At 39.1% G+C, this 25,450-nt stretch overlaps 1 protein-coding gene across 7 annotated transcripts in view; it reads right to left on the bottom strand.

Annotated features, from left to right (window-relative positions):
- Positions 1-260: 260 nt before the first annotated feature.
- The window catches only part of gab1 (GRB2-associated binding protein 1), a 43,787-nt gene continuing 18,597 nt past the window's right edge, over positions 261-25,450 (bottom strand). For 3 of the 7 annotated variants that reach the window (XM_026359208.1, XM_026359209.1, XM_026359212.1), the window contains 11 exons: positions 15,712-15,840; positions 14,875-15,040; positions 12,164-12,392; positions 10,772-11,457; positions 8,872-8,966; positions 8,389-8,689; positions 6,197-6,289; positions 5,082-5,175; positions 4,288-4,411; positions 2,187-2,315; positions 261-2,081 (listed from right to left, as the gene is read on the bottom strand). In XM_026359208.1, coding sequence (XP_026214993.1) covers positions 1,923-2,081; positions 2,187-2,315; positions 4,288-4,411; positions 5,082-5,175; positions 6,197-6,289; positions 8,389-8,689; positions 8,872-8,966; positions 10,772-11,457; positions 12,164-12,392; positions 14,875-15,040; positions 15,712-15,840 — 2,205 coding nt within the window. In that variant the 3' untranslated portion in view covers positions 261-1,922. Of the gene's footprint in view, positions 2,082-2,186; positions 2,316-4,287; positions 4,412-5,081; positions 5,176-6,196; positions 6,290-8,388; positions 8,690-8,871; positions 8,967-10,771; positions 11,458-12,163; positions 12,393-14,874; positions 15,041-15,711; positions 15,841-21,222; positions 21,242-22,743; positions 22,826-25,450 lie in introns of those variants that run through there. The other 4 variants (XM_026359213.1, XM_026359206.1, XM_026359210.1 and 1 more) reach the window with 4 other exon arrangements.

Below are 25,450 nucleotides of genomic sequence, written 5' to 3'. Positions count from 1 at the left end.
GCTCATATTTGCAATAATTAATTATGATTATTATAAACAAGTTCTAAAAATTGACAGAAAAAAAATAAAGAATTAAAGACCTGAGCAAGCATGAGGGTATGGGTGATCAATTTTCTAATGTGTGACTGAAAATAAAGAAAACACTAAGCACAAGACAGAACTTAAGAATATTTTTACTCCTATTATTTCTTTTTGTTTCATTTTATCATTTTTTGTTTCCCAAATTCATAATGGTAATCACATTAAAGAAAGAGAACACGTGAAACATGTTTGATTTTATTTAGTCCACTTTTAAAATTTACAATTTCTGTTGAGATTCATTAAAAAACGATAAAGCATCATCAGCTTTGCAGTCTGAGTCACAAAGAGACTGCAATAAGGAGAGAGTGAAGTTGAATGAAGATGGCTTAGTAGGCACATTTTTCAAATGATACATGTTAATCTAATTGATGGCAAACTATGTACAGCAATGATTTTAGCTTGTGGTAGCACATGCTTCATGGGACTTCTGAGTGAGAGTACAGGTTAGTAAAGCACAACTGTATGCAGACAAAAACCTTTTCCCCCTCTATAAAAAATGTTTCAAGTTGACTACATGAAGCAGTCAATTTTCTGTGTGCCTGTTCAATTTGAAATAAATTAAACCTAAGAGGAAAGTAAAATGAGAAATATCAATGAACTTCTGAAACTAATTGACCTGCGCTTGAAAAACTAAGCATTTTGACAGACTTTAGCAAATGTTTCTCCATATGAATCAAGAATACTGAGCTAAAAGTGAACATGATGTCCACTTGATGAAATAACTTGAGAAATAAATTAGAAATGGATAGTTGTATTAGTATGCATTTATGAAGAGTACCTGATTTTCTCTCTCAATAGCCTAAATTGATACCATTGCATAACTTATAGAAAACTTGTCACGTTCTTTAAAAACTCACAGTAATTCATTCATTAATCACAAGTCCTGATACCACCTAAGACAGGCACAGGATTCTACCCTGCAGAATCCACATACCTTCAAGTCAAACATGCTGGATATTCCATACAAATAAAGGACACTTTTCTTGTTTATATACATAACACTTTTGTACAGTCTTTGCACTTCCATTATAACAGATTGAAGCATCTCCACCTACAAAGTAAATGGAAATCAAATCATTTTCAGTGGATTAAACCTTGAGTGAATCCAAAGCTTGATCACTTGGTTACATGTAAAATGAACAAGTTCACTTGCCTTTGCATTAAAAAAAGTAATAAAACTATCAAATTCTGTAGCACGGTGTTATCTTAAAGATCTGAACTTGATACAGATCACAGTTTCAGCTATCCCCTATGACTTAGTCAAAAGAATAGTAGCATATGACATGCCCATGGAAATTCCTCTGCTGAAAACAGGACAAACTGAAAAATAAACACCAGCTATGTTCGCTAGTAGAGTGTTGCATTGACAAAGTTTTGTGATAGTGTTATTAAGGGATTTCACTTATACTCCAAAACAATCTCATCAACAGCATCATAATTTAAGGAAATGTTAACTCTGGATCAGCCCACAGGCCACTGAAAGGTGAACAGAACAAAAAATAAATCCAATATAGGAGGCAATGAATGTTTGTGAGTTGCTGCTCATTCAAACCCCAAAGACAAGTCCACTCAGTCCACCTGCTTTCATACTGATTACAGCATATTCCTAACCCACAAATCCTTCTATGGCTGAACACACAGTGCTGTCCTAGGCCTGATAGCAGTGTAAACTAAAAACAGTTGAGTAGCTATGGAGCTGGACTGACCTCAACAGACCAAAGATCTTGTTTAAGAGGAACACAACAGTTAAACCATCCCAAAGTACAAACCAAAGCCTACACTAGTGTACAAGGCCTAACAGTTTAGGGGTTTGGAGGAAGGGTTGGCAGATGGGACAAGGGTCACTTAGGTCCTTTGGAAGGCGTGTCTGTCTCTGTGGATTGGCGACCATCATTCCAGGCCTCTCGGGTGCTCTTAAGGGCCTGTGTCCGTTGTTGGTCCACAACCACATAGTCAACACGCTCATCTGATGCTGCCATGCCAGTTCCGTTGCTTTTCATCTGAAAAAGAAAAACACACAAAAGTTCAATTTAAAAAAATACAAATGAAATAGACGTAATCTAATTGTTAACATATGGCTCAAGTTGTAGGAGATTCCTTCCTACCTTCCGAGGTGGGGTAGACTTTCCAGGGTCAAGATCCAAATCCAGGTACTCCACCTGCTTGTCTCCCTTCGGTTTCACCATGGGGCTGCTCCCACCATCTGTAGCCATGGGTGCACCAAGCTTCATGTTCTACATAAGCCAAAAAAGAATGCTTTAATGGACGGAAAATGAAGACTCACTCTCTCAGCAGTGCGAGTGTGAAATAAATCTCATATGCAAATGCACTTATATTGTCACATTTACCAAAATTCATCTTCTAAGGTCCCAAGACATTTGGCTGAAGTGACTGCATACAGGTTCACGTATTTTTTTCTGTGTCTGATCGTTTTAATCATTAAAAATAATGTACTAATAAAATACTAAATTCATTTCTGCACAAGGTGTAAATTATGATGTTATTGCGATGATTTTGATCATTGTTTTATTAAAAGAATACATTTGTTCAATTAGTGTACATGTTTTCATCTAACTAGTCTCATTTCTGAGGGGCAGACGACTGGCAAGGTTTGTTCCCTGAAGAAGTGATACACAATTCCACAAATACTGCCAAGAAAAATGGGCATCAAACCAAAATGCCAAAACTTAAATTACATCAAAGCTGCCCAACAAAAAACAAATAACTTTGCAAAGCAACTATGATGGTAGTAGTAAATACTACTAAAAACAAAATTTTTATTTTAGATTAATTTAATAGATGTTTAATATCAAATAACACAGTGCGTCTATATCACAGCATCGTCTGTTCCTCTCTTTTTGCAATATGTGAACCTGAAATCTTTTAACATTAAGAGTTTGAGTATTGGTAGAAAAGGCAGAATTGTGGTATTGTGACAATACATAAATATATGTATCTAGGTACTGTTAGTTTTTAACTACAAGTGGGGTGGAGTTATTACATCTATAATGGTGAAACAACTAGGTCATACTAATTATAAGAAGAGTGACAGCATATGTAAAAAAAATCAATATAACCTCTGTGTCCAAGCCACAGTTTCTAGTTAGTGGAGTGGACTAATGTTGGGGATTGATGACAGCACACCAAAGTACCGTGTACTTGCTGAATTTTTGCATTAACACCTGAAACTGACAGCCTCCGATGCTTTGAGAGGGCAGGCCATGCATGTCTAACCTGGCAACCCTGCTCACCTCCTCTATGGTGTCAAGGTCCTCCACCTCCCTCTTTACAGGGGTGATGGGGACTGTGCAGTAGAAGGACTCCTCTCTATACACAGTAAGAAGGGAAGTAGTCGCAAAGGGGGAAAAAAAAGAGAAAAGTAGATGGTCAAGACTGAAATGCAGGAAAAAGAAAATGGGCAAAAGTAGAGCCTGGTGAAGCCAGAGAAATGAGCAACTAGAGAGAAATAAATTAACATGAGTGATGACAGAACAGGAAGTCAGTAGTCAGACAATTTCAAAGGAAATGTTCAGAAAAAGTAAACAAACTGTTACAGCAAGAAAAGCAGGGAAGATGTGCCTGTAATACCCAAACTATAAAAGAAAGCATCCCTATTGGCAGAAGAGTTAAAGTCTCCCATAATATTCTTCACAGAACAGCCTGTTTCAGCACCATTTTCCACAATGCACAAATGACAAAAGGGATCTTTTGAACAACAGTAAGGGTACTGATTTGACAAAAACAAACATTTCTAAAGAGGACAATACCTGGAAAGCAAAAGAATAAAAACTCAACTCAAAAACAAATAAAGAAAACAGAGCAGCAGAATAAAAGGTAACTGAAAGAAAGAGTTTAAGTGGCGAGGAGTCCGTCTTCAGCAACCAGTGAATTGTATAGCTTAGGGAGAGGTGTAATGACTGCAAGTGGGATTTCTTATACAAATACGGCTTACATTCTAGACTGCATGGTGTTCAACCCCAACAAAAACATATCTGTTCCAAATCTTGTTTTTGTGTATATTTGTGGTGTATCCGATGTGTCTTTGTAGAGTTCATAAGAATGAGGCAAAATAGATTCAACAAACCAAAACAGAAAAATTTACAAATTAGACATTTATCACATTTTGTAGCATTATCTGAGATTTTAGATATAAAATAAAATAGTCATGCAACTTATTATATCAGAGGACAGTTGTGTGTTACATACTGGTTCATCTGTGGACATATTAGAGACCATGGCTACATAATTGTCATCACAGTCCTCGGAGTCAGTGCTGGAGGCCGTACTATGCACTGACGGGGGTCTTGTTGGCATTGGAAACCTAGAGAGACTGAGCAGCATTCACAATGTTTACACACCAACTTCCAGGCAAATACAGTCTCTGGTGAGCACAAAACATAATACAGACATAACAGCGACAGCTACACTGCAGAAGTCCCTGCAGCAGTAAGCACAGAAATAGACCTCATTCCAGATAGGGCAGCAAAGTGCACTCTATACTATAATGGAGCTTTGAGGCAGATTCCAGACCCGTTTGTATGAGTAGTGTTACTTTGTTCATGATGTGACTACAGTAATGCACAAAGTGTTAGTGCTTAGTTAATTGTATCTACTACCAAAGGACATGTGCACACTAAAGATGCCCCTTCCTACAAACAGAGATAAAAAAACTGAGCTTTATTTTGTGTCTGTAGCATAAAGCGCAGGTAAGACAACGTGCAGTTTCCATAACAACATCAGCAGTTTTAGTCATCAAGAGATGAAGTGCAGCGATTTATTTTTTTTATTGTCTTGTGCCTTTTGTGTCTTGAAAAAGTTACATTACTTTGAAAGGCACTCCACTTTTCCTAATAAGGGAGCTCTTTTCAATTAGAAAACCCACCTGGTTTCAAACTAAGAAGAAAAAAACAAGGCTTGTTGAAGGGCAGAGTAGTGTGAACATGCCCTTAGTGTATAGTCATAATGTAGAATTATGAAAAATGCTACAGAACATTACTTACTCCCGAGCAAATGACCGTGTGACTGGTGATCGGACAGGCGTACAGGGCTCCTCCCATTCTGGCAAGGGTTTGATCTCCAGTGGAGCAGGTTTTCCTGGAGCAAGGTACATACACCAGTCAGTCACTGCTCTTACTTTTACATTTATATAAGGCTGAGAAATGTTGTATAAATACCAACGTGCAGCTCTACAAACTGTGTGTGCTTTAGTAGATGTGTTTTATATTAAATGATTTCTAATACACGTTAAAATAGGAACAAGTGACTGTATAATGAATTTACATGTGAACAATACACAATTATTATTAACTTGTAATCTGAAAAAAAAAGTGGATCATTAATTTATTTTTTTGATCTTGACTACAAAAGCCGATTGAACATCTTCTGTCAAAAACTAAAACATGCAGAAAACAGCTACTTCAAGTCCATGGTACTGTATGTGTACACAAGCAGAAGAGTAAAGATGGTCATTCGTGTGGGTTTTTCTTTTGTAAAAAAAATTAAATAGATATTCAATTTCCTTCCTGAAGAGCTATCTACTACATTCAGAGCAATAGGAGTGTTTTTATGACAATAATCCTATTGTGGCTGCTATATCTGAATGTGTGCACAATATATTAAATGGCAAAAAAACACAAAAAGAAATGTTTTGGAAAAGAAATGTTAGTAACCTAGGGTCTAGATTTAGGTACTGTAAAGGATAAACAGATTATTTTTAAAGGCTTGCTAACTGTTAAAAGCTCCAAAACTGTGTATGTGCAATCCACCATGAACAAAATGCACACGCATAAACCTCCTGCTGGGATTTAAAATAATAAGACTGGATTAATGCAAGAGCTTTGACACTCATTTGATATTTTTAAACCTTTTTGAGTAGCTCTGGATGGATGTGCTCATGACAGACAGAAAACAATAAAGTAAGCTTTCAAAGATTCTGGTTTGCACACAGTTAATCTCTTATAGAACCAGCAGGCCTGAGAAACATGAGAAATCCCACAGTACACTAATTACAACATGCAAATGTTCAAGATGAAGTACAGTTTGGACAGAGCCAGATCAAGGTCAAAGAATGGACAGTTGTCAGATACACAGTGGCAGTTCAGTGTGAATTACCTACCCTTGCGTCGTCCCCTTGGGAATTCACCTACGGTTTGAGAGTCGGTTCGCTCTAAACCGACACCTTTTGCTCTTATTATTTTAGGACTCTGACCTGATTGGTGAAAGAAGACTTTGCTTATTATAAAAAATTTTGGTGATGAATTCTTTAACAACTGCTCTGCCATGCAAAGCAAAAGATGAGACTTTGCTAAACAACAAAACTACACCCTCACGTACACCCAATCACCTTTTTGTGCAGCACAGTTATCAAGAGGATCATTGTCATGACAACAGCAGACCCATACTGCCCAACATGCACCTCACTCCATGCACCACGGCTTCCCACACAAAGGCTGACATCACAGCTGTGCATGCACGATGAGTTGTGTATAAGCACTGAGAGTACACTGAGAAATCATGTCATTTTGAGAAGCACACAAACAAATAACTTACTGATGAGACACATAGCCCCTTTTACATTAACACACTGATCACAACATTTATCTGCATTTAAACGGAATCACATACAGCGTTAATAACATGAAGTCTTTGTGCTGGCCCTGACTATATATGTCAAAGCCAAAAGACAACCAAATCAGAGATAGAAGTAAAAGGGAAACGAATATAGCTGCCAGTGAATTCTGTTAGTCCAGAGTGCAGAGAAATTGTGCATGCCTCGTGTTAAAAAAAAAAAATCAAAGGAACAAATAATATTCTGCTTCTTCTCAAACTCCTCAGTCTCCATTTTAAATGAAGTTTAAATAATTAATACCTGATATTAATGCTTCTTAATACTGGAATTATTCATTAACCAGACCAGATAACAAGCAGACTACATTTTGTGCTGGGAATTAAATCAAGATAAACAAGCTACACTAAACACTGTTCTATTAAACTACGCAGATAAAATAAAAACTACGAAAGAGGCATTCTTTTTTCTTTCATACCTTTGAGGCAAACTTTTATGAAATACACTTAGAATCTGTTATCAAGATTTCTATTTATTTTGAATTTTTAAAAACCTCTGACAGTTGGGTATACAAATACTGCTAAACATGATCAGTTTAGGTGTAAGTTTGTCCACTACACAGTATACCACAAGCTAACATGCATAATTTATAAATATCATACTGTAGTGTCTCCTGTGCCCAAATAATCAGCACTTGTTAAGACTATATATTCAGCACAGAAACTTTTGTTGTGTCCTTAAGATTTCACTCTTTTTTTCACTTATGAAAAGGCCTTAGAAGGCCTCATGTTTCACTCTTTTTGTGAAACATAAGGCCTAAATGTCCTAAAACTGGTGTTTGTGTAGTATAGTAGCCAAATGATTTGGAGTAACAAAAATCTTCTTATAACTTTGAGCCATAGCAGTCATGTTTGGCAAATGCCAAATTTGGAGATGACTGGCTCAAAGGTCACAGAAAAAAGGATCACGAGTCATGTATGGGAGGATTTTACATTGAGAAATGAATAAAACTATGATATGTCCTATTTTTCTGAGTAACAATAACAGCCCCAGCTTTTGGTTGGCCTACGCCATGACTCCCTGTCTCTATGACATTCTTCAACTCTTTTTCTCTCTCCGCCCATTATACAGCCTTTCAATCTGCCCAGATTGTAATTTCCCTTGCTATTAGGTCTTTCATCAAAGAGCTCCATTCAGATGGAGAGAACAAAGGGGATGGAGGTGACCACTCCAGGCTTCGGTCACTTCATGGCACAGTGACTGGCCCCCTCCAAAACGGTCTGCAGGGTCTCTTGAATTTACGACAAAAGTGCTTTTGACACAAAGTGTTGAATATAAGAAGATGTAGCAGTCGCTAAAGTAATTCATCAGGCTGGTCAAGGACAGACGCAGAGAAAGAAAAGTGGTATTTAATACACCAGACAAACCAAAGGAGACAAACTGAGAGAAAGCATTCTGCAGTATTAATAATGGCAACTAAAGCATGATCAAGAAGGACAGTGCTTTGAGAACGGCTGGAGGAGAAGAGATTTTATACAGATGGCTTAATGACCATGAGCCAGCACTGTGAGAATAGCAGCTGAGTGTGAGACAAAACATGGTCAGTTGTTGCATTAGCGAACACTCTGAAGCAAGTTGAGACTAACAAGAAAATTCAACACATTACAACTCTGCAGCTAAATAGTGATTATTGACAAACCAAGTCACAGCTACACATGCATGTACACCCATTATTTTCTCACCTTTGCGATCAGGTTTGAGATTTCGATCCACTGGTGGGGGCTGACATTCGCTGAGCATTGGCCTACGAGGAGGGGTCTTAGGACTTGAGCGGAATCCCATGTGGGCAGGAGGGGGGACCTGTTTTCCCAGAGAGGAAAATTCCATGGTGCTTGGAGTCATGGGCACATAGTTAGGTTCATGCATTGGCTCTGGCAAACTGCCTGAGTGATGATGTGACGGGGAGTTGGCGCTCATGGGCACATAGTTCTGGTCTACTTCTTCTGTGGACTGGCTACCCACTGGCATCATTCCTTTGTTTTTCTGCAGGTGACAAGCCACACGTACACTTTTACAAATGAACGAGTACAGATGGTATAGAGCTAAGATTTCCATAATCACAACATTTACATTTTCATTTAAGTTATCAGCCACTTCTTAAAAGCACAGGAAAGTTAAACAAAATGATGAGCTATGCAAGCAGTGAACCTTAGAACAACACTTACGAAGTAGCTGCTGAAGCTTTCATTGAAGTCAAACGAACAGCTTTTGTCAGAGGGGAATGATCTAGGAATGTCATAGCAGTCCTGGGATCCAAAATCTGCAAAAATGCATTATTAAGATATATTATGCAGTCTATACTGTAAGGGAGTGTTATTAATTATTTAACATTTTAAATTTTTTATCTGCAGATCACAACATATTAGACTGGACTTTCCATACCAGAGCTGAATGCCTTCATATCAAGCAATTCTATGCCCTAACATAATCCTAATGATGGACACATGAGGAGCCTAAAAACAATATGTGTTTTCATGACTCTGCAAAGACTAATTTATTCCGTGGAATACAACCCCACTCATCTATGGGAGGGCTCTACTGTGAGCACTGTGGGCACATTATTATTGTTTTTTGCATTTTCATTAGGCACTGATGCAGTCACTAATGCATTTCACTTACAGCCACAAGTACTAAGGCAGTGCTTGGAAGGCTTGTATGGCTGTGAGAGCTGTAGAAGACTAAGTGGGGAAGAACTATAACAGAATAATTACCATAAGACATGTCCTTTCTTTAAAAACTGCCAACAATTAAATAGATAAAAAAAAGATATGTTTCTAATGGGTCACATGAAATCTCATCCATATTACAGTGTAAACAAGTCATCTAAGATGAGTTGTTACAACTTGTTTAGAGTGTTTTTTTCATTTTGGTTCCCCTGGCACCTCTTTTAAGCCTTTCTGATCCACTGGACTTAGTCATGATGATGCAGAGAAGAGATAAAACCTTAACTGGTATCACCATTTCTGCAAGCACTGCTGGTTTGACAGTTTTTGCACAAATGAGAAACAATATTGATAGTGAGTTTCTTTTGAAACGTAAGACTGCCTTGGTTTTTAAATAATTTTGCCATTAATACTTATGTAATGACAACTATAACCACAAGAGGGAGGATGTACAGTATGTTCATTCCATCCTTATTTCGCATGTTCCCTAGAGAAAAAGATTTGATGTATTATAGGTAAAGATGAAATGTATTATAAGATGTGGCATCGTTTTGATAAGTGTGTGCAATGACACCACATTTATTTCCCTCTAGAGCTGCATTAATGTCTTGCAAAGATCTTGTATAGATGGGACTAGATCACTGCGTAAAGTCTTCTCCAGCACATAGCACAGGTCTGTGGTGGTAAATCCATGTGGGAAAATGTCTCCTATTCCCCGAACCACTTTTTGACAATTTGAGCCCAATGAATCCTGGCATTGTCATCTTGGAATATATCCGTACCATCAGGCAAGGAAAAAATCCATTGATGGAAAATCCTCATTATTTGGTACATGCAGGTAGTCAGCTGACCTCATTGTGTTACCTGCAGAAATATATTAATCACTGCAGTATTTATCTATTGGAAGGTTCTTACCTATTTGTCTAATAAAATCCAGGTGACTTTTTTTGGCCAAGCAATTAAATGTTAGACTAGGTGTAATGACTGATATAAATGATAAGTGCTGCACAAACGTGTCAAAAACCTTTTAAGTCAAGGCTGTGAACTATTAAGAACCAGAAGATACCTGCAGAACACTGTCTGCTAAATGTTCACTGCCTGAATAATTGCAAATAGCTGAATAAAGACAATGACTGCAACTGAAAGAAAACATGCATCCATCAAAAGTGAAAAAGGGGATAAAAGCTGTATAAAATCTTGAAGAATGCCAATATTGCGTCAGCTTGATGAAAAATATCACTACATGTAAAGGTTAAAAATTTTACAAAATAAACCATCTTTGTGAAGATGTCATGGTAGTCTTCCAATGCACAGGGAATCTCTACTCCAACAGCAAAATAAAAAACCTTTTTTTTTTTTTTTTTTTAAACAACAACAAAAATCTCTCCACAACAACACCAACCTCTCCGGAGGCGTGTACAGTCCACAGTTCCAATAGTGTTGCTGCGTAAAGCCTTATTCCCAGCACTAGTAGGTACACAGTAGTTTCCGTCCGTCTCTGAAGCTGAGCGGGGCACATGATACGTGTCTGTAGGAGAGCGCTCAGCAGGGGGTGGTGGGGGTCCTGAGGTGGAACTTAGAGAGGGCTTAGGTGGTCTGGGAGGGGGAACTACATCTCCCCCACCCTCTGAGCCTCCTAGTCCCGTGGATGACGATACTGTGCGGGGAACCTGGTAGGTACAGTTTGCCCCAGGTGTGGGTGGGATATCATAACTGATAGAAAGGTTGCGGATCTGTGTCTCCACAGAGGGCTTCCGTGATGGTGTGTTAAAGACATAAAGCTCAGAGGCATCCCCAGTGTCTGGATGAGCTGGAGGGGAAGAGGCTGACTTGGGGAGCAGCACAGTGTCCTGGGAATAGCTGCGAGGGAGATTGTAAAGGCCGCTGTCAGTTGAGAGGGAGGCACCGCGTGATGGAGGCGAGTCGTAGATGGAAGAGGCAGAGGCAGGTGCCGGGTGCTGTGGGAAGAAGCCGTTGTGTGAGGTGTGTTTAGCTGAGGAGGTGGAAGATGTAGGCGTGCGGTGAGAGGGGAGGTTGTCATTCAGGTCCGTCTCAGAAGAGGTAGACTTGGAACACTCAGCATGGGCTCTAAGAGAACACATACATTCCAGAGAGTTAAATATCCACAATAAAAACCTGATTGATTGTTGGTTTAGAAAAAAATAACAATCCACACAGTCAAAGTAAACCTTCACAGCACTGTTAGAAGCCATAGATAGCAACATAGAGCTATATTCAGACACCTTTTGTCACCAATGTTACCTTTTGGGTAAAATGGATGACTGACATACACTGTAAATGGTAATTTCATGCATGTGATGTCATAAACATTATAGTGTTAGGTATAATCCAGTCTGTCTTGATCTAAAAGAAGAGCTAGTTGCTAAAGATTTCCACATCTCAAAATCAGCACTAATTATCATCTACAGAGTGTCCGTGTTTCTCTGTATGAGTCTTGTTTTATTTGTATATAGACGTGTAGCACTCCACACAAGCAGGCAGTTCCAGGCAGTGGCTGGCCACTCACAGACTAGTCTGTGGAGGAAGAGTCTTGCTCTCACACTCCTCCAGGAGCAAATACTCCTGATCTCCCTCCAATGGAGAGTGAAGCTGCAGTGAGCTACACACATCAAACAGCAGAGACAAGGACAAGAGTGGCAGCACAAATGAAAATGTACAAAAGGAAGTATATTCTGAAAGGAGCTTACATGACAGTGTAGCATTCCAACACAATAAACATAATAAATAATACTTTTCCATACAATATAAGCATATGCTCGCAAAACAAACTCACCTGTTGGGTTCGGGCTTTTTGCTCTCACAGTTAACTAGCCACAAGTAATCCTGAGGCTCTTCTGAACTGGACTGAGAGTCCAGGTGCCGCACACTGACTGGCTGATATGGAGGGGGCACACTGGACAGCACTGCCGCTGCTGGACCAACAATATTACCCAGTGCTGGATGTGGTGGTGTATCCACCACCAGGCCTCCGATGGCTGACTGGTGAGCAGCTTTTGCTGCTTCTGGAGGAGAGAAACAAGAACCATCAGGTTAACTCCTCTGAAGACTCTTCATGTGTTATCGCAACACTCTAAAAGGTCAAATACAGAGTGAATTTAATAGACTTTTTGTGAAATAAACTACACAACTGAATGGGAGACATTAAAAGGTGTCGTTAACATCTGTCAGATTGTTGAGTGATCGATGCTTACACATGGTGGTAATTCATCATGACCGCACAAAGCACACAGATTTGCTAAATATGTTTCAATAAATCCTAAAGACTTGAAGGACCTTTTTCCAATGGATTATCTACATGTGTGTTGATCCTGTAATGATGATGTTGGATTATCACCACATCACTGTATTTTTTTTAATCCACACATAGTCATGTTAACCCTTTACAGCACAGTCCAGACATAGTTAGCAACCTGAAGTTATATTTAGACACCTCTACTCACTAATGTTTAGCACCTCTTGCTTAGCATCTCTTTTAGGGTCAAGTGGATGACTGAGATACTTGGTAGCTGACAGCAAATTTCTAAACATGCGGCATTAACAAAATCAATATAGTGTTGACAGAACTTAGATCCAAGCTGTTACTTAGCAACGCATTTTTAATTTAATAATCTATAGTCCTACGCTGTCTTTTGGCTAATACTATATCAACTTTACATCTATATACACATCTTTACATCCATCTATAATGTCCAAACCTTAGTGGCTGTGTAGTGCGTAGGCACACTCAGATACAATAGCAACTCAAGGAGAGATCTCAGATATCTCTTTCAAAAAGGTTCCCAGAGTCTGTATGATTATTAAACTCAAACTTCCAAACTCCCTTTAACCTATAACCTCATTTGCTACTTAGGCAGATTTTCTGGGGGAAGACATTTTCAAATACAGATTATTCACCAGCTTGTCAATATCAAATTTAATTGTAATGCAATAATTGCCTGGAATTTCAATTTTAAAAAACACCATTATCAAAATGTTCATGTCCAATACATGCACATATAAAATCTACTTAAAATATGTATTTGGTCATAAACAATCAGAATACTGTGTTTGCTTTCAGAATCCCACACACTCACTCGCAGACAGCATTCCCTCAAGGCCTCTGCTTTGTCACTATGAGATTTCAAATATCAGAGTCCTTTTTAAATCCTGCTGCAGTTAATTGTAGCACTGCACTTAAAGCCAAGATGGCTGATGTGTATGCTGAAATAAATCCATGCTCCACGTCTTTCTATTTTTTTTACCTCTTTTTTTCTTTTCACAGTTCTCCTCCCACTCTGTTTCTCCATCACTACCATGGTTCTATCTCATGCAAGGTCCCCTCTTTCTCTTCTTTTAAAAGTCGATTTGACTCTTTACAGTGCATCATTTGCTCCTCTCTACTCCTCTGCTATCTTTCCTGCATGAATCAGCTTTAAGTGCTGATTCATGCAGGAAAAAGAAACATCTCCATTGTTCATACTCATCTATACTCCCAGAGCCATCATTCCCCAGTCCTCCTAATGTTTTCTCCTCTAATATCTGCCCAGCCATGAAACACTCTAGTATGTTCACACACAACAAGAGTGGGAGTTACGTCTCTCATGCAAGTGCAAGTGGGTGCAAAAGGGAGCGCCAAGGACATTATTTTGTAGAAGAAAGACTATTTGCAGACTTGTCTAGAACACCCAGTTTTTCCTTGAATAGTTTTACTTTTTTTTGCGCTTGTTTTTTTTCCACACAGCTCGTTCCAATAATTAAAAGTTATCATGGTGCTCTGCAATCCTAGCTAGCTATGAACCTGAGGTGAAGTCATAGTCACAATATTGTGGAGATGATGACCTTGGAGCAGCATTATCAGTGACTTAGTTGCCAGGTTTAAAAAGTATGTCCTTCTGCTAAAAGACTCTTAGTACCATAAATGCAGTAAATTAGTGCAACATCTGTGCCAATTCTCATCACGCTAAAATGCTGACACATTTAGGCAAGGAGAGGGAGAATTCATAGAAGCACCACAACTGAGATGCAAAGAGTGCAGCTTGCAATTAGGCTCAAAGACGGAGAGAGAGAGAGAGAGAGAGAGAGAAAGAGACGAGGGGGGGAGCAAGAGTATGCAAACGAGAATAAAAACCAGATAAGAGGGAAAGAACGAAAGAAGGACAGTAAGATCGACAGGCACACAATGCTTTGATTATCCAGTACAGGGAACAGAGGTAATGTGAGCCTCAACACAACACGTGGATTAACACATGGACCATTGGACCTTGGCTGAGAACTATACTAAACAGGAGTTCACCTAACTCCTCCAGATAGACAGAGAAAGCAATTTGAGGGGCACAATGCAGCTTTCCCTCTTCATACATACAGTACAGAATGTGTATTATTTAGCATGTCAGCAAAACATCAGTTGTATTATTCTTAATAGTAATAAAAATGGATTTGTTCTGGGTTTTAAAGGTGTTATTTTCAAATAAAAGATTTAAGCATTGACGTGTGGCCAATTCTTACCATCATCAGTGGGATTAAAACCACAGATGTCACAGATGCAGCGAACCCACTTATTCATCTCCTCTTCGGTATCAGCCACCAGGTAGAAGACACGGTCAATGGTCTTTATGTCAAATATGAAGCTGTGCTCCAAGTCCTTCTTGTTGAATGTCAGCCCAGCGTCCACCTGGGGAAGCAACCAACAAGGTTTAGCTTGACTTAGAAAAGTGTTTCATGTCACATGACTGTTATGATCAAAGCTAACACCTTAAATCAGAGCTATGCTTCACTGATATTTATTATCTGTGATATATTGTGATAATTCCTTCACATGACGAGCAGTCATCACAATACTGACGATAAATAGTAAGTATGATAAAAAAGTATGAGGAAGACTTCATTCTGAATAAAGCCTGCTGTGTCAGAAAACCTGTTTCAACAAAGGGTGAAAACATGAATCTCAAAAAGATAATGTTGAATGGTTCTATTTTTATTTCCTCATGTTTATTGTTACCACAAGAATTATGCAAAATGTTGTTATATTGTTGTACCATAGTAAGTCTATATCACCCTAACGACAAACGGTGGAAGGAGAATTGAAGAACATGAACCACACTTGGGTACCATCTAGAAACTGGCCCAGAACAGATATGAGTGAAGGACTTTTGTTGCCAGTGGCATAACGAGCAATAACTAACTAACCATGTCACCCAAACCTAACTCAGTTGTAAAATTTCGATCGTATAGGACACAAACTGTACTTTCTTAAGGATTAATTGAACAGTATACGCAGCAATTTGGAATAGAGTTGTGTAGAGTTGTGTTGTGCTGGTGGTAGTGAGTAGTAAGGAGCCATACCTGCTCACACAAGTTGAGATCGATCACACGAATGGGCTTCTTAGCATGGTCATTCTTGTAGTACTCCAACACATCTGGGTCGCCTGTCATACGGCCACTGCGTAGAACAAACCACCGCTTCTTCCATGCCTGCAGGGTGAGCACAGAAACCAGGCCAAAGGTTACATGTGCATTCTCACAATGACTACTCCATTCCCAACTGACCACAGGCTGCCCAAATGCTTTATTTTTCCATTTTAGCCCATGTGTCCTAGCTTAGCTTGTGTCTCTGTGTGCATTCTCCACCAGCTGCACTCAAGAAGAATACTAAGAGCCAGAGGGAAGAGGCCCGCAACTAGAAATATGCATCTGGCATTACCAGAACAAAAGCCACATAGTCTGAGTGTAGCACCATGATTAACACAAATAACCAAATCTATAAAGAGAAATGGGCCACTGGGTCTTTTCTTTCAAATAGTCACTAAGAAAAGCCACCACAAAGCAGACAGACAAATTGAAATCCCAGCATAGCAGCCAAAGAAAAGTGACACAAGCAGAAAAAGAAATAAATGACAGTAATAAAATCTGTATCCTAAAGTACATGAAATACATTAAAGAGAAAGACAATGAGAGACCACTTGTTTCCCTCCTTATCTGGATAAATTGTATGTATCAGTAATAAAGTGCTGAGGCCTCAACAGAGAAACATACAAATCTGCTTCTGCCACTATAATTCAAAATACAGATCTATTTTTAACTGGCACAAATTACACACACTACAGCTGCTGTATCCTGTTTCTAGATTGTGTTTTTTTACCTCACAGTGTTTGTAGTTTTATTTAGACAACATATCACAGTGATTCATTTAAATGCAGACTCAAAGGGTCACAAACTCTTGCTTTTGCTGACTCACAGCAGTTGGGCTGAACATTTTGTTTAAGGCTCAAAATAGGCTCTCCACAAAACTCTAGCAATTCCTAGCTGAGGGATGACAAGGCTTTGTTGTAGAATAGAGGATTGGTCCTAAAATATTTAACTTCCTTTAGCGAGGACGAGTATGTACATTTCTTTTACAAGGCTCAACTAAATGCTAGAAACCTTCCCGGTTCTGTTTGAAATGTGAGTTTGAAATGACAGTCGAGACCAAGTGGACAAACAGCCACCACAGAGATCAGACAGATCAGGAAGCATACCAACAGAGTGTGAGGAATGCAAACTACGGCTTTGTTGTTGTTTTGGGGTAAGGTTTTGACCGTATTAACAATGCTCCAGGCTTGGGGTTTTTCATCCCTTAGCTGTTTTTCCATCCACAGGGTGTCCTTTGTTAGACTGCCAAGCCCCAGACTGAGACAGCATGAAGAGAATCAGATCTTTTTCTCCACAAACAGGATGAAGAAACAAGCAGTCCTGCAAAACCCTAGATTTTGGAAGCATTCAGACATACAGGGATCTCATGGACAAAAACACTGAGTCTAAATAACACACAATTTTCATACAGAAAATGATCAGAACACCATTTTCATACTACACTGGCATATTCCATACACACATGTAACACGTTTCTCACACACACACACACACACACTGTAGTTCAAAAGGCCTGAATTATATAATCACATTACAAGCACACCCTCAATGTCCAGCTGAGGCTTACATCTATTAAACTCAGATTCTTTGAGGCAGCCCCACTTAAATGCCAAATTTAACCATAAGAACCAGTAAATGTGCAAAGACAACACTGATGTATCTGACTTGTGTTGGCTGGACAAAGAAGGTGGGTGTGGCGGGGGGACCTCTCTCTTTGGAAGATGACAAAGCAATTGTGGGTCAAGTTACCCTGTGGGGAACAGAAGGACCAAGAGCTTAGGTTACAGCCTGGCCAGGCCCTCCCAGGGTGAGAGAGAGAGAGAGAGAGAGAGAGAGAGAGAGAGAGAGTGAGAGTGAGAGTGAGAGTGAGAGAGAGAGAGAGAGAGAGAGAGAGAGAGAGAGAGAGAGAGAGAGAGAAAGAGGTGAGAGTTGTACATGCTCAAGTCAGAGTAAAAAGAGACCTGTTTAAAAAAGTGCAGAACAGCCAAAGAGTCTAGAAGTTAACTGGAAAATAGGTCACCTGCAGTTAAAAGGAACAGGCAGGTGAGAGTGTTCACACATCAGTCAATACATTTACTATAGCAATGTTTTCATCTCATTTCTCTTTATCAGACAAGTAACCATGACTGTGCAAACCATGCAATATGAAGAACATTCATAATCATACATCTGCAGCACAATTAAAAATTTCAATCTGCTGCACAAACAGCACTTCACAACACTGAAACTCCAGGATCATAAACAAAATTGCCTATGGAAGACATGGGCAATTTGCAAGCAAAACAAAACTTAAAAAATAAATACTTTACACAGGAAGTAACAGAGCAAAATTACATTCTGGAAAGATGTGCCAACATCTTTTTTTATCTTAGATGTAAAAGAATAAGTTACATCAATCACACTGTGAAAAATGCATTCCAACTCACAGAAAATCTTTATCGTAAACATGCAAAAGGTCAAACTCAGATTTAAAAGTGGTTTGTGATTTAAAGACACACTGATGCATTAGCATGGTTACACTAGTAGTTCTGGGATGACAAACTGTGTGGTAGCTGGAGCATCTTTCCTCCATCTGTGGGCTTTCACACAGCTTTCCTCATGCACAATTATATACACACGAGCTGCTTTCTGCCATATATTTGTACCACCACTATATCAATTTAGCACTGTGTATTTGCATAATTGTAAGCACTTATGGAATAAGAAATTCACGGATCACACCTACAGTACATTTATCTACACGCAACACAACAAAGTGTAAGATTAGTGAGAGAAATCAGGTTAAAGAAAGAAACAGGACATTTGCATGCACTGCAAATTACTCAGTTACTGAAAAAAACAGTAGTGTTCAGTAACCAGAGGTATTCCCCACCCCCAACCTTTTGACCTAATGTGCAATTTAAAGTGTAGTAGTCTTATGTTTTGCATTCAAACTGGCTGCAAAGTGGGAGGACAGGTCCTTGCAGGATGACATCACTCTTTTCTGACATAAAGACCAATGTATTTTATTATTCACTTTGTTCACAATTGTAGTTGAACTTTGCATTTACTTACATTGGATACAATAAGCTGCTGATTTACCCTTTTTACTTATGTATACAATGTGCTGTCAAAAGTATAAATCGTACCTATCATTCCTCTGAATTGCTGCTACAGCTATATTCTACACAGGGACATTAATTGTGCACACATGCTCTTGTGAAACATTGGTTGAAAATGTGATAAAGTGTCCATGAGAGCAAAAATCTTGTCTCATGACTCTTGTACATGGCCTTACAAGCTTATACCCACAATGCAATTTGACATATGACCATATGATCTTTGAATTGAATACCTGCCCACTATTACATACCTCCTGTCAAGACTCACGAAAAATGTAATGAGGCCTTCAGTCCAACTTTTAGTTTAGTATATTCCATTGAAGTGTATGTTGAATTAAAGGCTAAATCCCACTTTGTCCGAGCCAGACTGCCAGAGAGCTGGATACGAATTTGTCCATTCTAGCCTTCCTTAATACACGAACAGATTCTGTACCATTTAGCTCATTCAACAATCACAAAGCCCACTTCAGCTTGTAGGAGTCTAGTGTTTTCAGCCCCAGGGTTGGGAATGGGACGGCATGGGACAATACTGAACTGGAATGGGGAGGGCTCCCCTGGCATGGCAGCTGTCCTCTATCCCCCACCCCCTTTTCTCCAAGCATCATAGAGTCTTCTGATAGGGCGAGACGCAGGAAGGCACCCTCTATTCGCCCACCCAGGCCCTATAGCCTATGGGGGCATGGGGACAGAGGGGGCATTGAGGATCTGACTAAGAAGATGACAGGGGAAGAGAAGCTGGGTGGGGTGGGAGGAGATGCCAACTTAGTGGAATCACACTGCAATCAGAGGTTTCACCCACATCATCACTGGAGCATGACAGAGATAAAGCAGGAGAAGAGAAATACATGAAGTGCAAAAAGCGGGAGAAAATACTTAAGAGGCACACATACTGTAAGTTCAGATAGATAATAATGGAGAAAGATAGAAATGAGAGAATAGCGGTATCCTCAAGCACCCAGCTAGTATCCACTTTAGCTCATTTGCATTTGTTTGTGTAGCATTTTAGTGTCTTAATCATTTGCCAGTTACACAGTCTTAAATGAGTTTTAACATTCCCATAGCTGACACGGGTTAAATCAGTCTCATACTTGACGAGTTTCATCTAATTCATTAGGTTAAATATATGAAACTAGTTCTTAGTGGACCATGCTGTCAATGCCACTCAATCCCTACCAACTCCAGTTATAAGGAGTTTAAAAGGCTAATTGAGCCTCATGGTTTAGTCAGCTGAAAGCAGTCTAAAAAGCATTTAAGTGCACTAATTGCTAATGAACGTACTGTCCTCACAGGCTGTTAAACTGCATTCTTAGACTCATCCTCTATATTTCTAAGGGTAAATGGTAGCGAGGCAGTCCAGTGGTTTTCCCTAATTCTACTGCAGAGGTGTAGACATTTCATATGTCTGTCTCTTTAGACACAGGCAAATGTGCTGTTACTATGACAATAATGTTGAAAAATATATGAAAAGTGACACCTTTCTTTTTTTTTCAAATAGATATAGCGGTAAAATAGTAAAATTTTTGTTAATCACTGTTCACATTAAATGTTATGGACCAGAGTTGATTGCAGGGCAATTAAAAGAACACTAAATAAATTACTAACACTTTATCTTGAAAGCTGTTGGTTTCTCTCACTGTGAAACAGCAAAGATTTAATAATATCATATCTCTGTTTGAGACTTGGTAATTTTACTACATTACACTAGTTAGCATTAGCATAGCTCAGAGACGATGTTAGCACTCAGCAGCATACAAGTGGCTAGGCCATCTGTCCCGTCTGAGTGGGCTGTGGGTAAATGACCTGCACCCCAGCTGCACTGACTCATCCTGACTAGGACAGCTTCTCTGTTTGTTCCTCAGAAAAACACAGTGTAAGGAGTAGAGAGAGGGAGAGACAGGGCGCAAGATGAGAGCAGGGTGAAGCAGAGGGAGAGAAGGTCAAGATTTTTGGTGATAAGAGAGCAAATTAGTATTTGCTATCATTTTATCTGCCAGAAGTCACCACCAGACAACATTTTATGGCCATGCAGAAAACAGACCACATTTTATGGTCAGTGAAGATGATATGGACATAAAGGAATAAAAACCTTTCCTGTATTAGCTCTCAAAGGCTATCTCTCCCAAGCAGGAAATTAAACATACAACAGCAACCAGTGTACGTTATTGATCTGAGTATTCTTCGGGGCAGTTTCATTAGAAGAAATAAGAACACTAAAGCGAGGTGAGAAAAATGTAAATGAAACATCTGGCGCTTTAATCTCACTCCATGTTCATGTGAGAACATATACATCAAATCAGAGGAAACTTTAATGCAGTTAAAACAACTTCTCAAGGATATTGTGTACCTGATTAAATAGTGCTTCAATGTCAGTATTCATAATAAACCTGGAAATGGATAGGGAATAATGATAAGTCAGTGAAAGGTTACACTATAACAACTCCTGACTGTAATACTGTATTATTGTTTGAATTCAAGACTGCAGTTCCACAGCAATCAAGGCTTAGAAAAAAATTCACCCTATCTTTCCCTTTGTGCTATCTAATGCTGGCAGTCATGCAATTTTTGGACATTTTGGGAGCTTGGCATTTGACATTTTCAATTATTTCAGCAAATGCCAGAATATTAAATAACTTCTAGCTGTTGACGCAAAAATGGAGCAAAACTACAAAATATTTCCATGACACTACTCTGACACAAATGCAGTAAACAAATACGCAATCTAGTAGACCACAGTGCTTCCCTCAGCCTTGCTATCAGGACCCTAAGACTGTGCTGAACAAAAGCAGTTCTAAGAGAAGAGTGTCAAGAGCGTCAGAGGTTTTGGTGCTTATGGTCTTGGTGACGAGGTCTGCAGAAAAAGAAGGAGGGGATAGACAAAAGCTCCTCTATGCTTGGTGCCACAACTTGTATAAATCAGTCTTTGTTGGTGAGACATGACTGAGATTCTTGCTAAACAGCTATTTTTACATCCTTGAGCACCACAGAGGGCAGTTAACGTACAAGCAGGAGTGCATGGCCTTTGGCTAAGAGAGGCTCTTTAGCCAACGTCATCAGCCCTCCGCCTGCTGGAAGGAAAGGGGACTTCCATGAAAGATGTGCATGCCTGAGGTCCAGCATCCTGAACAATGGTTAATCGTCAGCCAAATCTGCCACCAGTCTCTGACCTCAAGGTAAACACTCTCAAATTTGTTCTGTTGAGATCACAGTCATGCGTGGTGGAGACTTAAATCCAATGTATGATTGGTCTAATGCGAACTACAGCCACAGCTGGTGAGAACTGCAATATTCCGTTCACAGTGAGCAGAAGAAAGAACTGCTTGGTTAACAGCACATGCTGATCTATGTCTATGCAGTACTGGACTCTACTGGAGACACACGGTGGTCCAAATGCATTCATTACAGCTCAAAACAAGAAGATAAACCTCTATAATGCAGTTTATTTCTTTCAAACCTGACAGGAACACTAAGAGTGAACACAACTCTCAGAGTATCGCTGCCCGATCACTTGGAAAACAAACAAAAAAAGTTTATCATAATGAAAGCTAGTAATTTCCTTGCCGCTTGATTTGTTCTGTTGTTAATTTAATCATCTCAATTTAGTCCATTTACTGCATATAATGCATAATGTCCTGTATAATTATTCTTTATAAATATTGCACAAAGTCACCATAAAAATAAAGATGATTTTAATGTAACAGTTTCCCATTTGTCTTAAGAGGCCAGAATACTTAAAGACTCAGAGAGTGCACTGCAAAGCTCAACATTACGAAGGAGACACTCTGTTCAATATTACCTTTAATTTAATAACTAACAGATTGTCCAAGATATTAACTATCTTGAGGTTCAGTGAAAATAGTGAGCCTACCTTGCAAGGAGTATAACCACAGAAGCTGTTGGCATTCTGACTTGTCTAACTTCTGTTAATGATAGTGAAAATGCAAGCGTGGTGGTGGTGTGTTGTTCTACTTGTTTGTGCCTTCTGGCTTTATCATGTGGTGCAGTATGTGTGTGAGGGTCTGCAGTTTGTGACCTCTCCCTCCTCTGACTTCCTGTTCTATGTAATCAGGTTGTCCCAGACCGTCTCAACTGCCACAGCTAAAAAGGAGGTGTGAGGTGTGGTTGGGTTTGTAAGTTTACAAACATGTAGTGGGAGTGCACCCAAACTCATTCAACCACCAGAAACCAGAAGGATTATTTTTATTTTTTAGGATTTGTTATTTTAATGTAAATACATAAACTGTGAAACCTGCTGACACTGTTTCGAGACTGAAGGGCACAGAGCTACACGTAAGATCACGCACGTTTTTAACAAATCCAGTATAGCCATGCTACACAGAATTAAATTAATGGAAAACCCTGCATTGTTCAACTGATGTTCTCTCCCTGAATTACACTCCATTCACTCACAAAGATCCTTCACCGTGGTATGTCCTAAACAGCATCCTGTTTCAAGAGGAAATACATCACATTAAGGAAGTAAAACAGCATTTCATGGAGGTTTTAAAGTCTGTCTTGTCTCTTCTGTCATGTTTGCTTATCCTAATGGACTCTTCTCCTTCTAGCTAACCACTCCTGTCTACAGATTACAGCACTGAAATATTAATTTCTTCATTTACATTGCTAATTGAAGGTCTGTGCATAGCTCATAATTATAGGCAAGTCCTTTCCTTGCATTTCTGTTTCTAGTGCTGCATCTGAGGGCTCCATCCTCTTCCCTGGATCAGAGCCTTGCTCTGTTTCCTGTGGAGACTTTATGATTCTGTTTCCCATCTGCACTCTCAATAAAAGAGGTCAGAGATGCCACAGCATGGACAGCTTCCTCTACATGCCTGCTTCACAAATGCTGTCCCTTGGCAGATTACTGACCCCAACCTCTTCTTCTAATGCTGCAAAGACACTTTGTCAGCAACTGGAGCTTTAAATCACAAGAGAAGTAGTGCTTGCTAAAGGAATAATAACTGAAGAATTCTTATATGCAGATTTTCATCTAATGTTGAAGCATTGGTTTAAAATTCAAATGTATTCTGCTTTCAGAAAGTAATTAAATTTTTCACAAAACGTTTTACAAAATGTATACTGAGGCAACGATCTGCTTTTTATCATGTCATGCTGTAATAACAAAAAAACACTCCTCAGTACAAAGACAAGTGATGTTGTCAAGCAGCTCTAAGAAAGCTAAGTCATGAAAAATTAACCAGACAAATAACAATTTCATCACCCTGTATATCAACTTTTTCTCTAGTGATTCCTTACCAAACATCGGCACCCGTGAAACAGTTGATCACTGTGAAAGTCATTGCAAAAGCGTACTGTCCTGCTTGGTCATACTGTATCCAACGTAACAACTACCAGAGATTCATTGCCCAAATAAACAACTTAGCAATATAAAAGTACTTTTCCCAGCATCCAAATTAGACCTGTGGCGAGAGAACAGCTGAGGAAATTAACAAAGAGAAAGAGAGTAAGAAAAAAGCAAATGCTAGGACCACCCATGCAAACAGACTGAATGAAGTAAGAGCAGCTCATATGTCCCTGGGTGCATTCTACTGAACAAAAAGATGCAACTGGCTCTGACATTACCAGTTGTCAACCATGTCCACAACATAGTGTGACTCCCATGTGAAAGTCAACCTCCTCATTTCTATCCTCTCCAAGAGAAAACAAGAGCAATTCTTTGTTAAACTGAAACATCACATCCTTGCTTTATATGTGAGTGCCCCATCTTCCCACACAGGTCAGAAACACAACAGAGAGAATCTCGCGTCCCAATTTGTCTTCCAGAAGAACCCAAGCTAAAGTCCAGAATTCCTTTAACACCTAACTAAACATCCATTTTTAATGCACTAGCGATCACTACCTTCACATTTACATGCCAATATCTTATGCTCTATAGGTGCTCTTATGTGTCCTTTTTTATATTTACGATGCTAAATTCTCACAATATATATTATCACAAAAAAGATAAATGATAAATACTGAAACACATGTAACTAATGATTTTAAAGGAATGTAAGCACCAATAATTTCTAATGATTAATGTTTACTCATTCTACAAGCATTTTCAGACAATGTACAGTTAGGAGTGGACACCCTACGAAAGAAGATATGATATATGATACTTGACTATTTCATATCATATAGTAAGGGGGAAAACGTCATTAAGCTAGGGAGTTAAATAGCTTCTTAGCATTTTGCAAGAACATAATGCTATGATTTTCACAAAATTGTGTTTTCTTAATATACTCTGTACATTTATTTAGACAATTGTGAAGCACAAAAACTCAATCTCTCATCATGTTATAAAATGATTATATGTGGTTATATTGAATTATTCCACAATCAGATAGCATGTTAATGTAGCTCTGCACATAAACTGGTGCAGCAATGCAAGCCAACACCAGCCTCTGTACAGGCTACAAGGCCAAACAAGTTGGCTCCCTACCAAAAACACAGAGCAGTTGTTTTATGCAGCTGGGCATATACTATAGAAGTAACATTTGTGCATTCCTACTTTGCCAGAAATAAACTGGTGAACTGACATCTGCATCTAAACACTAAGTTTCAGCTGCTAC

The sequence above is a fragment of the Anabas testudineus genome, chromosome 1, assembly GCF_900324465.2.
Source record: "Anabas testudineus chromosome 1, fAnaTes1.2, whole genome shotgun sequence".
NCBI lineage: Eukaryota > Metazoa > Chordata > Actinopteri > Anabantiformes > Anabantidae > Anabas > Anabas testudineus.
The sequence above is the reverse complement of the archived record's forward strand: the minus strand, read 5'-3'. Positions and strand labels throughout refer to the sequence as shown.